General features: G+C 40.8%; 1 protein-coding gene across 13 annotated transcripts in view; it reads right to left on the minus strand.

The window, feature by feature from the left end:
- TCF4 (transcription factor 4) overlaps window positions 1-13,172 on the minus strand; it is a 339,468-nt gene that overhangs the window by 225,094 nt on the left and 101,202 nt on the right. For all 13 annotated transcript variants that reach the window (XR_013977605.1, XM_080973481.1, XM_080973470.1 and 10 more), the window contains one exon: window positions 2,994-3,055. Coding sequence is in view for 12 of the 13 variants with exons in the window: in XM_080973481.1 (XP_080829607.1) it covers window positions 2,994-3,055 (62 nt within the window). In the remaining variant the exon portion in view is untranslated. The remainder of the gene's footprint in view (window positions 1-2,993; window positions 3,056-13,172) is intronic.

Consider the following 13,172-nt stretch of genomic DNA (forward strand, 5'->3'; position numbering starts at 1 on the left):
GAATGCGACTGTTCTAATCTCCTCCAACTGTCATAAGAATTAGTAATTTTGATACTACTAAGATGTATTTCCTGAGTCTATTGCTTACTGCCAATAGGAATGAATGTGTGAGCATTGTAATATGAGAAGCAGGAGAGACAGCTTCACCTCATCTACATAATGCACTTGAATGTCAAACTTGACAGCTGGAGTAATGGCTTGCAAAATAGTAAGCTCGAAGATCCTAAAGTGCTTTGAAGACTGCAGTTAGGAGCATAGTGTCAAAGAGAGAGGATATCTCCAGCTCTTTAAAATGTCCTTAACTTGAAGGTTCAGGTATCATCTCTTTAACCTTGGCAAAACACCACAACTGGTCATCCCTTTGAAAGCTGGAGCGTGTCCACAAAATATGTAAGCTATGTGTAAAAGAAAATACAAGCAATTATATCCAAGTTAGGAATAGTGAGGGGTTATATAGAACAAGCAGCCAAATGGATAATTTGCATCTAGTAACTAGCACAAATAGGGAAAAACTAACAGAACAAGACTACTTTCCCCCCTTGAATACCAAAATTGTCCAGAAATCCGAAATGGCCAAAAGGTCAGACTACAGGGGATTATTCCCAGAAGACCTTTTGGCTCCCACAGGATCATGTCTCTCCAAATAGAATTTTCAGCTCTAACGCAGGAGTGTTTATATTACTGCTAGGAAGATTCAATGACAGAGACACCTAGTTCTGGTTTCTGTTCCACTGTTCCCCCACCAGCTACCCCATCATTTCTATCTATTAATATTGATTCTCCTTGCTGTTTTTATCATAGTGTGTGTACTTCATATTGATCTTAAGTCACCTTGGATATTTCATTGCAAGGCAGGATATAAATATTGTTAGCAAATAAAGCAAATATGTAACCTCCTTGAGGAACAGCAGCAAGAGTTGGGGAGCCATTCCAAAATGTGTCTGGGACATAAATGAGAGACACTTCCATATATAGGCTACGCGGTCTACGGAGCTGGCTTGACCACGACACAAGTCAAAGGTGGGGGATCTCAAGTCCAAGGGCTTATTGCAACCCCCTCCAGGCCTCAATCTGGACCTCAGAACTTTCCCCAAGCCCCACACCCTTTCTCCTCACTGGCCTTGCTTAATACCCGGACTGGTTTTTGCCTGGCTGGAATGTGTCCTTAAACTCTGATAGTGCCTTCTTCAATCTCTGGATCATAGAATTATAGAGCTGGGAAAGTGGAAGATACAGGGTGTGGTGTGTATGTGTATGGGTCCTGTGTTGAAACTAGCCAACTGTACAAAGGTAAAATCTGCATTTGTTGCTCCACCCACTTTCCCTCCTCCTGGTACTAGCTCCACCCTCAATTGATATGTGGCCCATAGAAGGGCTGCCTTCAAGGGAATATGGGCCTTGGCCTATAAAGGTTTCCACATTAAAAGGAGGTTGATAGGCAGAAGCTTGGGATAATACATTGCCACACCATACTGAAAAACCATGTAATTTGGAAAAAAAGATGGTGAAGTCTTAGAACAGTTGCTAGGAAACACCTTTGAGCCACGGACATGCATGCACCTATCTTTCAAGTAGAATAGACAAGGTAGCTTACGTTGAAACAGCAATAACATTACTGTAAAACTCATGAAAACCAGATCCATCTCTCGGCTGTAGCCAAAGCATCCCAATAGATGCTGAAGAACAGTTCTCACTTCTCTTACTGCCGCAGAGACATCATGGGAAATGGCTCTAAAGGTGTGCTACACATGTAGCTGAATAAGTTATATCTTTTTTTGGGGGGGGGGAGCTTTGGGGTTGAGAGTTACATATGGATGAGACAAAAAAGAAGCAAGATAGACAATTATTTCCAAACAATGCCTTCAGGGGAAAGTATAACGGGATTCCCTATGCCCAGCAGACATGGGCCTGTGGTACCGGAAAGGTGGAAGATATGGTACACTGCCTTTTGCACTGTTCCTTGTATAGAGCTCTCAAAGCTTGGTTTTATTTTAGGGGAGACCTTTTGAGAGCAAGAGCTGGTTGGACCCTTATGGATATTATTTCTGATCTGTTGGCAGACCACAATAAAATCATTGCAAACAAGGTTGCCACCTATGTGGTAGCAGCTCAAAAAAATCACCACAATCTTCTAATGATGTCTGCCGAAGACTACAAAGAGGACCGCCTGCAATAGTATTTTGATGCTGCTGTTAATCTCAGTTTGTATTGATAATTATTAGTGGTATAATTAGTGGTATGTTTTGTGCCTGCTTCCCTAGTGTTTCTCCTAGCAGGAGTGTAGATACGCTACCAATCTGTGATTGTAGCTACTTGCATTATCCCCATGCTTTGTAATGGCCATTGTGTCACAAACAAATAAAATTGCTCAAAGACAATTATTATTCCCTCTAGAACCCTTTTAGTCTGGGTGTAGAAGAATAAATGCAGATACATGAACTTTAACTATTTTGTACTAATTGTATTATACAATGGCTCTATCTATCGATATTTTTATTTATGCTTTAATAACCATCTATATACACCTTATATAATAATAATTGTATCAAGACTAAGGCAAAATATTGTGCTTGGATATCTCCTAGAATGCAAGATGCCCAGAGTGCGTCTTAAATATTTTGTGCCTGTTAAGTAGAAACATCTGGAAAGCCATCTACGACAAATTAAAAGTCAACCGCTACCAAAAACACAGCTTACAGACCAGAGATAACCTACAGAAATGGAACAAGGGCTGATAGCAACAAGCAAGGCAAAGAAGAAGTCATTTTAATGAAGTTCCCTGCTCCCTCTTAGCAGGAACAGAGCAGTTGTCAAATTCAACCATGGGATCAGATAAGAATCTTTAAAAAAGCAATTCTGGGAAGATGATGCTCTGTAACCAAATTTGCATGTACATTTTCCTAAGCAATCAGGTGTAAAACTCACATTTAGATTTTAAATTTACATACACAGGAAGTCTGGTGAGGAAGAGAAAAAAGATTAGATATACTTACCCTGGATGGACTAGGATGTCCTCCGTTCCCCCAGGACCCTGAGCTAGTTCTGTCTTCTACATCTAGGGACAAAAATGTTCTTTAGGCTTTATTGCAATAATTCTTTCCTTTTGTATAGGCACTTTTAAATTAATGTTTCAAATTAATCTCCTGTTGCCTTTAATTAAGAACCAGGCACAGGGCTACTACAATGATAGTGGCTTCTGACCCAACCACTTAAATTAACTCATTTAAATTCACAGCAGAAATGAACTGGACCCTCAGGAACCGGAGGGTTTGCACATAAAAATTATTCTAGTCACTCAGTCTTTCAGGAGACATTTAAGAAGTGGCTGGAAGTCACTGACTAAAGTTGGAATTCAAAACCTAGCGCAAAACCACACAGGCTCAAGGATAAAACTGACAATGCTACGTAGCAAATAAAGCATACTCTCCCTATATAAAAGTTATTCTGTATAACTGCAAGAAATATCCCTTCATGAATCACTTTTGATGAATTGATTTGGAGAGCATCCCTCATAAAGAAAAAGGAAAAATTTGCAGGCTGAGGAATCCTGTGTTTCATTGAACCAAATTGCTGAATTGGGACACTAATGAACTTAAATTTCAGCTTGGCCATGAACTCACCAAATGCATTTTTCAGGGTTACCAACTCTTTAAATAAATAAATTTTAAAATCCCAATACCTGGAGGGGGCACAGTGATTGGGTGGGTGGAACCAAGGAGTCAAATCAATCACAAAAGCAATCAATTCACTCAGGCAGCCTTCCTCAACTTGATGTACTCCCGAAGTTTTGGAATACAATTCCCATCAACCCTGGCAGTTGGGCAAGTTGTCCAATTCTGATGAGGATTGGGAGTTCAAAAATGTCTTGGCACAACAGGTTGGGGAAGGCTAAACTAAGATGCACACTGTACAGAATTTTTAAAGAGGTCACTGAGTGGAGGGGGGAAGTCCAGCTGTTGTCTTTTCCTGGTCAGTTGGCAAATCCAACTGATCAAAACTCTTCAGGGTGGCTTTCTGAAACTTGAAAACTTTTTGGGAAACTTTCTAACATGTTTTCAGGTTTGGGAGATTAACAACGATGGGAATAAAATATTCCAGTGCCTGGGAAGTACTCTTGAGAAGGTTTAGCTCAAAATGTGAGCTGTACTGTTGATCTGTCATTTCCTTTTGACTTGGAATATTAAGACTGTTGTTACAGAGATTTCCAAGATTTATTTCTGCCAGTGCAAAGAAGCAGTTTGTAGCATGAACCAAGGAGGTTAAAACTCTGCATTCTGTCCTTCATTCCTGATTTATGACTCTTAGAAAATCACCTTTTGGGAAGTGGAAGGTATAGCATTCACCTCGCAAAGGTGCTGCAAGGCTTAACTAATTACATATGCTAAACTGCTATTAAGACCTTTTTGATGAAAAAGGTTATAGGAATTTTTAATTATTGCTCTACAACTACATGCTTCTCCTTGACGAAAATGGAAGAGGGTACAGAAACGTTTGTTTCCCTGGAAAATTGCACCTCTCGTGCTTATTTCACTGGAGAAGGCTTCTAATGGAAAGCTACTCTTTTTGTAAATAAAATAAAGAGAGGAAGTGAGGAAGGGAAGAATGGAGGGGGGAGCACACAATATGTTTCCACATGAGTTATTTTCATTACAGCTTGCTCTGTTGTCTAATTTTATTGACTTAGGCCACCTGAGAAGGGAGGCAGAATGGCTGTTTCCAATTGTACCTTGAATGCAACCTGGTGTTCCTTGTGGATAGTCAGAGACAGTGCATCATGTGCCTCAGGGTACATTGTGGCAGTTCTGAGGTTGTGTCAGGGCCCAAGAGAAGAAACAGAAGTCCCTCAACTCTACTGTTTAAGGCAGAGTCCATTACGTGCTTTGTGGCATACTAAAGCGCGTTGGAGTATGCTTGCCTGACTGCTCATTAAAAATGTGTTGAGAATCTCCTGTGACTATTCTAGTTAGGCAGACGTCCAGCAAAGCAATTAAGAGCAAGCTTAATTTTAAGCATAACTATAAAGTTCTAGTGAATTATTTTTTCCCAGTGATATTTAATATCAAATCATAACATATGAAGAACAGCATACCAAAGCAGGCAAAGAGAAAACATCCTATCCCTAAATGTTTGTGTTAGATGCATTGTACTGGAGCCAAGAGTACAACTCCTCCCAGCTGCATTGTGCTACTAGTAGTTTAAAGGGGCTCTACATTGTTTTGAAATAATTTTACACTGCCAGAATGAGGTTTTGTGATGAGAATTTAAGGAAAGCCCTGCTGCATCATACCAAAGGCCTGTCTTGTCCAGACAGACAGACAGTACCCAACCAGATGACCCTGGTAGCCTGAAAACCAGACACTAGTACAAGGGTACTCTTCTGCCTGTGACCCTCAACAGTACCACCTCTGATCAAGGATGTAATATAGCAGCCTTTAACACCCATACCTCTATCAATTTGTCGAATACACTTTCAAAGCTGTCCAAGTCAGTGAACATCACTACATCTTGCACAGCTTAACTATGTGCTTTGAAATAGTACTTTCTTTTGTCTGTCACTTTGTTCTGCTTCGTTGGATGACCCTGAGTTATATTATTATGAAAAGTCACTTGCGGCTTGACCAGGCAAGATGACAGAGACCCATGATCTGGATTTACTGGGTGTGTCTTAAAATTTTAGCAAACTGCCATTATGAGGGGGGAAGGGGATTTGGATTGGGCCCTCAGCACCCAGGAGGGGGATGTAACCCTTTCCCCATTTTCTTGAGTAAAGCTTACCATTCCCTGACAAGTAGATACTGAATACAATTCTTCCTCACGATATGGCTGTTTTCAGAAAACATAGGGATGGCTTCAGACCTGCATAAATGGAACCAGAATCCAGAGACCCAGAATGCAGCAGGGGCTTCCCACTAGAGGAAGGGAACAGGGTGGTGATTTTCACCAATTCCTCATTCCCTCTGCAGCCTGCAGGGCTGCCTTTCACACTGTTCCAGAGGGTCTCTCACAGACAGCTGTAGAAGGATTGAGGAATCAGGGAAAATGGAAGAAGCACCTTTAGCATCAGTACTATGCTGAGCACAAGTCATGACCTAACCTATAGTTAGACTATGGAATTTTCTCCCACAGTAAGTAGTAGTAGTAGTAGTAGTAGCAGCAGCAGCAGCAGCAGCAGCAGCAGCATACCACCCTTCATCCGAAGATCACAGAGAGATTTACAATGTAAAAATACAAAACAAGATCACAAAATACATAATAAAAACAAAGACAAAGACACCCCAAAATCCACAACACTTTTAAAAGGGCATCAGATGTCATAGGCCCGACACCTGTGCTTTTGCCTGGCACCCTAAAGGTGTTTAATAATGAAGGCACCAGCTGAACCTCCCTGGGGAAAGCAGTCAACAAACGGGGAGTCACTGTTGTTCTTGTGTTGCCACCCTCCGGAACTTTTGCAAAGAAGGCACATGAAGAAGGGCCTCCGTTTATGATTGCAGGGTCCAGGTTGGGTCATATGAGGAGAAGCAGTCACAAATGTATTGTGATCCTGGCCACCAGTTTGCATGACTTGAAAAGAGGATTGGACAAATTAATGGAGGATAAGACTGTCAATGGCTATGTTCTATCTCCACTCTCAAAGTCTTTATGCCTCTGCTTAACAGCTACTAGGTGGAGAGAACGCAGTTGCACTCAGGTCCTGCTTCCCAAGGGCGTCTGGTTGACCACTGAAAAAAAATAATGATGGACTGCATGGCCTGATCCAGCAGGGCTCTTCCTAGGCTCTCAATTTTTGGAAGGAAGGAACTGAGAAGATACCAGATGAACAGGACAATCTTGTTATCTGATGAATAGCCACAATTTGTCAACTGAATGCAACGGAATGGTGCTTTCCCCAGCAATGTGCACTGCTAAAAAATAGTTGGCATCCGTTCCTTGGATACTGTTTTGAGTGCTTAAATCAAGAAGCAGAAATATAAAACCAGAAGTCCAGTGTAGTCATTCTTACGGAGCATTACTGAATGCCTCCACACTACTAAAACCACATACTTCCTCTTTAAATAACTGGAACAACTTTCCAGGTGAGAGCAAGCCATTAATTTATCATAAAGGGATGCTAGAGCATTATCCGCCATCGCATTCATTATGGATTATTATTAATTCTATTACTTGAAACAATAGATTTAATCTGATTGAACAAAAAGGCATGTAGAAAAGATTAACAAAAGCAAAGCACTTAAATTACATGTAGAATATGAATTGGGTTTGCACGTGCAGTTATGAAGCTTAGGCATCTGTGCTGCGTATCTGTGACCTAGCTGTATGAGCAAAGAAAGTGTTTGCCTCCACCTTGATCTGTCCCCCTCCCCTTGCATGTTAACATGTTTGTTAATGTTATATTTCTCCGCATCACAATTCCTAATATCTCAATGAAACATTAAAGTGCTAATAACACAAGACATTCCAGGTAAATATTTAATTACATTCTTTAAAATATGTGCATCATTTAAATGACAGATCAGATCAACCATTGCATTCAGTTAATTAGGCAGAGCTTTTTAAAATCACGGGTGTTATGCAACTGATTATTAACTCTTTTGGATTCTGATTCAAGGCACATCCAAACCATAGATGAAACCGAATGGCTTTTCAACAGACTTTTTCAGCACATTTTGGCTTCACAGTCTCTGCTCCATTCTGAACGCTGAAATCACGTGCCCAGGAGAAATCAATCATTAGCCTAAGTGAAAATTGCACATATCTGAATACAGGATCATAGCCTAAATTATAATACATGGCATGATTTATTAATGTCCAGCTACTTATTCCGAAACTTGCAATTTTGTTTCAGGTGGTAACTGTGTTAGTCTGACACATTCGGAATAAATAAAAAAACAAAAAAACTGTCCAGTAGCACCTTACTGACCAATTAAGTTTGTTCTGGGCATAAGCTTTCATGTGCATGCACACTTCTTCTGCATGCACATGAAAGCTTATGCCCAGAACAAACTTAGTTGGTCTCTAAGGTGCCACTGGACACTTATTTATTTATTGCAATTTTGCGTATGGCCTCCCTTCCCTTACATCTGTAAGTGCAATACAACTTTCCCCGAAATTCCAGCTCCTCCACAAAATTTAAACAATAATATAAGCTGGTCATGTCACAGCTGTGCCAAATTTCAGCCTGCTGTAAATGAGGGGTATCCATCTTCCACTCAGGCAATGGGGTTTCTCTTTCTTCTCCTCCCTCCTGCAGCCCTCCTTCGTACCCCCAGTCTGCCACAGAGGTTCCTCAATGCTCAAGAGCAAATTTTGTGGGCGTGCCAGGTGCTGGACTGAGAAGAAGAGTATGGGGAAGTTCTTTTACATGAGCAGAAGTCTATTACACAGGCAGATGGACACTGTTGGATGTCACCCAAAGTTTATGACTTTAGTGGGGGAAATGTCATGTATGATGTAAATATTTCAGAAGCAACGATCCTGTAGCATACCCCATCAGTAAAGTGTGTGTGTGTGTGTGTGTGTGTGTGTGTGCAGAAAGGTTATAGAAATCAATATTGGTATGATTGTAGATATTATTTATTGTGACTACTGCAAATACGTGTGATCCTCTTGTGAATTCCAAAGTGTTTTCAGATCCATTAGGTCTTTGCAACAGCTATTCCCACATTTTACTACAAATGTTCCCTCATCAAAATTCAACAGAGAAACTAAGAGGGTGGCCAGTCATGAACTCTATATGTGAATTGACTTTACTAGTATAACCAAGAGCAAACTCTTTCTCTTCCTAATAACTTATCTGATTGAAATGCACATCTCCACTTAACTCTCCCAAGACACATATACCCTAATCATGTGCAAATTTATTAGCAAACAAAGTTCGGATTGCTGCCAAACAGTGTGATCCACAAGACATTTAAACAAACATACTTTAATTTAATCCACTGTGGTCACTTGACGTCAACGGGACCCAACAGATGATGATTCACAGCTGAGTGTTTGACCTGTTGCCAATAAAAAGCACTGCATAAAGCATAAAATTTTGATCTCTGGTGTTTGATCTGTGATATTCCATTGCTATGTGCAAATCACTGCTTAGTGCTATTGTTATTCAAATTCCAAACTTGTTTATGTGAACAAGCCGCAGGTATAAAACTACATCTAACACTGCTTTGGCTACTTTAGCCATGGAAAATTCATTCAGTATCCTTAAACTGTGTGTAGAATGGAAGCAGATAATTCTAGATCTTTAGGACGGGATCCAACTAAATGTTGGAATTCTGCCTGGGTCAGAGGAATGTGCCACAAGCGTAGGCACCGGCAGATATTCCTGTCGACCTCCCCGCGTCTCCCAACCTCTGCTGATAAGCAGGCGAGGTCCGGCGATTCTTCTCAGATGTATGAGAGGAACACACCGGTCTTCCTCTCTCCCCTTTGGTGTCCCCAGGGAGGGGAAAGAAGCAGACAGAAAACTATTTACATCATTTATTTCTGCCTCTTACATCAGTACAGAGAATCATGTCTGCACTCAACAACAGCAAAAGAAACTCCTCCCAAGTACATCCAGTACGGGTCATATGACACACACACACACTGAGCTAACATCCGGTGCTCAGTACAGAATGGACTGCCCCTTTGTTCCCATGGCAACAGTCACAAACATCCTGTCTGGCTTTCCAGCCACAAGCAGCTGGCTGAGCTGCTAAAGCCTTTGCTTGCTGCAGCATTGGTGCTTTATGGTAACACTAAATGATTAATTGTATTTAGGAGTTTCATGAAATGACATCTGTAAGTTCAATACAACTTTCCCCTCCTTTTTCATCCAACCCTCCAGCGCAGATCTTGGGTAACATGGGGGACAGGAGAGAGAGGGGAAGTCCCACTGCAACTGTGGAGTCATTCCACATTCACAAGGATACAACCCTCAGAGTTTCTTGCACTAATATTTTTCTCTGCCAATTAACTCCCCTCTATTTTTACCCAAATGTCACATAATACATGCAAAAGTTCACTTTAGCCTAACTTATGCTAAACATTCGGCTACTTTCATTCATAACATAATAATGCATGCCTATATCCTAAAATTTGGTTGTAATGATCCTAACCCAGGTTAAACACCTTTCAGCTTATATTGTTCCCATTGCTGCTCCTAAGTTCAAGGGTGTCTGTAGTGGCATGTAAAAGTCTTCTTTACCACGAGATAGTCCAGAAGCTGTGACGATAACTTCCCCCCTACAGACTTCTCCACAACAATGCATGTCAGTGATACCTCAAGGCTAAATTACAGCAATGTGTCCTACTCAAATACGAACATCATGAATCTAGATGAAAAGACATCTACAGAGTGAACAGATAAACATTCCTGCAATAGCAGCATTCTCTCTCTTTTTCTGAAAAGGGCCAAAAACATGATAGAATCCAACTCAGATATGCCTCTGAATGTTGTGTGTCATGTTGATTTCATCCTTCAGTTGAGACCATCAGACTGAAAACCTACAATTTCTACCTGGGGGGAAAATGCACCTGTTTTACTTCTGTGTCCTGCAGTGGCATCCATGCGTGCAGATCCTATAGTCACCGATTCCTAAACATTCAAAGTGATAACTGTATGAATTTAACTGGAAAATCAAAACAGCAGTGCAAACTACAGCAAAAGGAAACTGTATGTAGAACTAGGGAAAATCAGACGTGAATGTTCAGTATTGCTCATATACGGCCCCCCAAACCTGAGGCTTATTATGCAATTCTTTATCTACAGGTGGAGACAATTTCACGTGGGGGTTTCATTCCCAGACCCCCATGCGCACACCGGCAGGGGGCATATAAGCATGCCCCACCCCGTTCTGCCCCCATTCCGCCTTCTTCTAGGTACAAAAGGACCCACATGTCGGCGATTGTGCGTCAACTAGATGTGCCTAAAATGGTTGTCACTCATGTGCCTTTAACAGGCAGAATGGAAATGCAAGTATCACCCATAACTACATTTCTGATTTCAAACTGGGCCAGGATATGAAGAAGTTTCAACTTAGGCTTTCCTTAGATTTATGGTTTGATCTGTTTGTATCAGGGCTGGGTAAAATTCAGTCTTACTTGATCTCTATGCCCCCAGGATCTACTAGAACAGGCATAGGCAACCTTCGGCCCTCCAGATGTTTTGGACTACAATTCCCATCATCCCTGACCACTGGTCCTGTTAACTAGGGATCATGGGAGTTGTAGGCCAAAACATCTGGAGGGCCGAAGGTTGCCTATGCCTGTACTAGAATCCCCAGGATCTACTAGTATATGTTAAACCTGCTACGAAATAACATCAAACAAAGCTGTGTTCAGTGAACCTATGCATAACTAGTGTCTTTTGGGATTAGAATAAGATCCACTTTAAATTCAACATCATATGCAAGAATCACAGCAACCAGTAACAATTAGGTGGTCCACTATTGAATGGTCCACCAGTGAACCGTCATCTCTACATTCTGCCCATACTTGATTTAAATCATTTATAGGCTGCTGGATCACTCATGCAATAAAGTGAGCAGACCTACTTCTGGTGGCTCTCTAATGAGAGATGATGAGGGCAGGAACTGGTATCTGAATGGTGCCCTAAGAGACTTAAACAGTTCATTCTAGTAGAGGAAACACCATTTGCATTGTGATTGCAAAACACCATTGGCTGGTATCAACAGGCTGTTTTTCTAGAGCAACACTCACTTTTAAAACTATCAATACAGAAACTAAAAATCCTGGGGCTGGATTCTGCACTACTGGAAGCCAGAACAAGGACTCCTCTGCTAGCGTAATGGGGCAATTCCCCTCTCCTCCCCCAAGCCTGCTCCCGATTTGCTCTGGGGGGTTGGAAGAACCCACAGAACAACATACAGGGTGGGGTGTGTGAGGTGGGAATAGTTCCATCTAGCAAGCAGAAATGTGTGCATTGTTTGAGCAACTGTATTAGTGTGATGATGAATTCCATCCATGAGGGTTTTCTCATATTCCTGCCAGAGATCTGAAATCTATATACAAAAAAGGGCGTTGCTGCACACATGATGCAGGTATTTTTAATTGCTCGTTAGTGCACAGCTGATCACCACGAGAATCAGGCCATTCTCACTTCTTCTCCATGCATAGATAGAATACATCAAATATGCTCCCTGCTTGGCTGAACCACCATATACATCACAAGAGGTGTACATGAACATGTCCAGGGACTCCTGCATAGCAAAAGAAGAATTGTGGAATTCCCTGTACCCAAATCTGCTAAAAGTAAAAATTTCTTCTGAAAAATCAGGATTTTGAAGATCTGTTTTTTTATCTGTTTTTCTTGGGGGGTGTATTAAATTTCTGTTACAATATGTAAATTACTGAGGTAAGAAGGGATGGGGACAGAAACAAACAAATACAACCTGATGCAAGAACTAAGAACATGTACAATATACCTACCCACCCATGTCAGCAAAGCCAGGGGATCATGGTGCCAAAGTTCTCTCATGACATCACTGAAAGCTCTTTGCCATCAAGCTATTTTAATTTCAGCTTTACAATATTCAGGTCTTTCTAGCATATTAAGGTTTTACTCAGTGATCTGAAAAATGGCAAGCAATCACTCCTGTGTATTATCTTCGTAGGTCGTGCCTAAGCTTTCAGCCAATTTTCTTTGTATTTAGACTTAAATGTGCAAACCGCACTATATTACTCTGCAAAGCATCAATGAGAAGGCTTAATTAAGTAACACTGACAGATAAATCCATTTCTTTTTCAGTAATCAAATCAAAGCAGGTTGACATAACACAGAAACTTAATACAGTTACTCCCTTGTAATTGGAAAAAGGCCCTTTACTTCTCATTAAAGTAATCTTCTGGGTATTGGCATAATAAGACATCTCAGGGCTTTAATATTACCCTATAAAAGTCTCAAGATACAGACTCCCTTAAGCAAACATGCAAGATTATCTAATTCCTTCATCACAGTGGAACATGTCGTTCCTATTGTTTCAAAATTGTTAATTCTTTATCTCATCTATAGTCCAAAAGGAATACATCAGTATATAAAAAAATGAAGACACAAATGCTATTCTTGAAATGATTTCAAAACTGAATGATGTGCTATTACTAAAATTAAAGGGTTTTTTTGTTTAGAATTTATGAAATACTTATACAAATTGGTTACAAAGATATTGGGC

The sequence above is a fragment of the Podarcis pityusensis genome (genome assembly GCF_964106645.2).
Source record: "Podarcis pityusensis genome assembly, chromosome: 11".
NCBI classification, from domain to species: Eukaryota; Metazoa; Chordata; class Lepidosauria; order Squamata; family Lacertidae; genus Podarcis; species Podarcis pityusensis.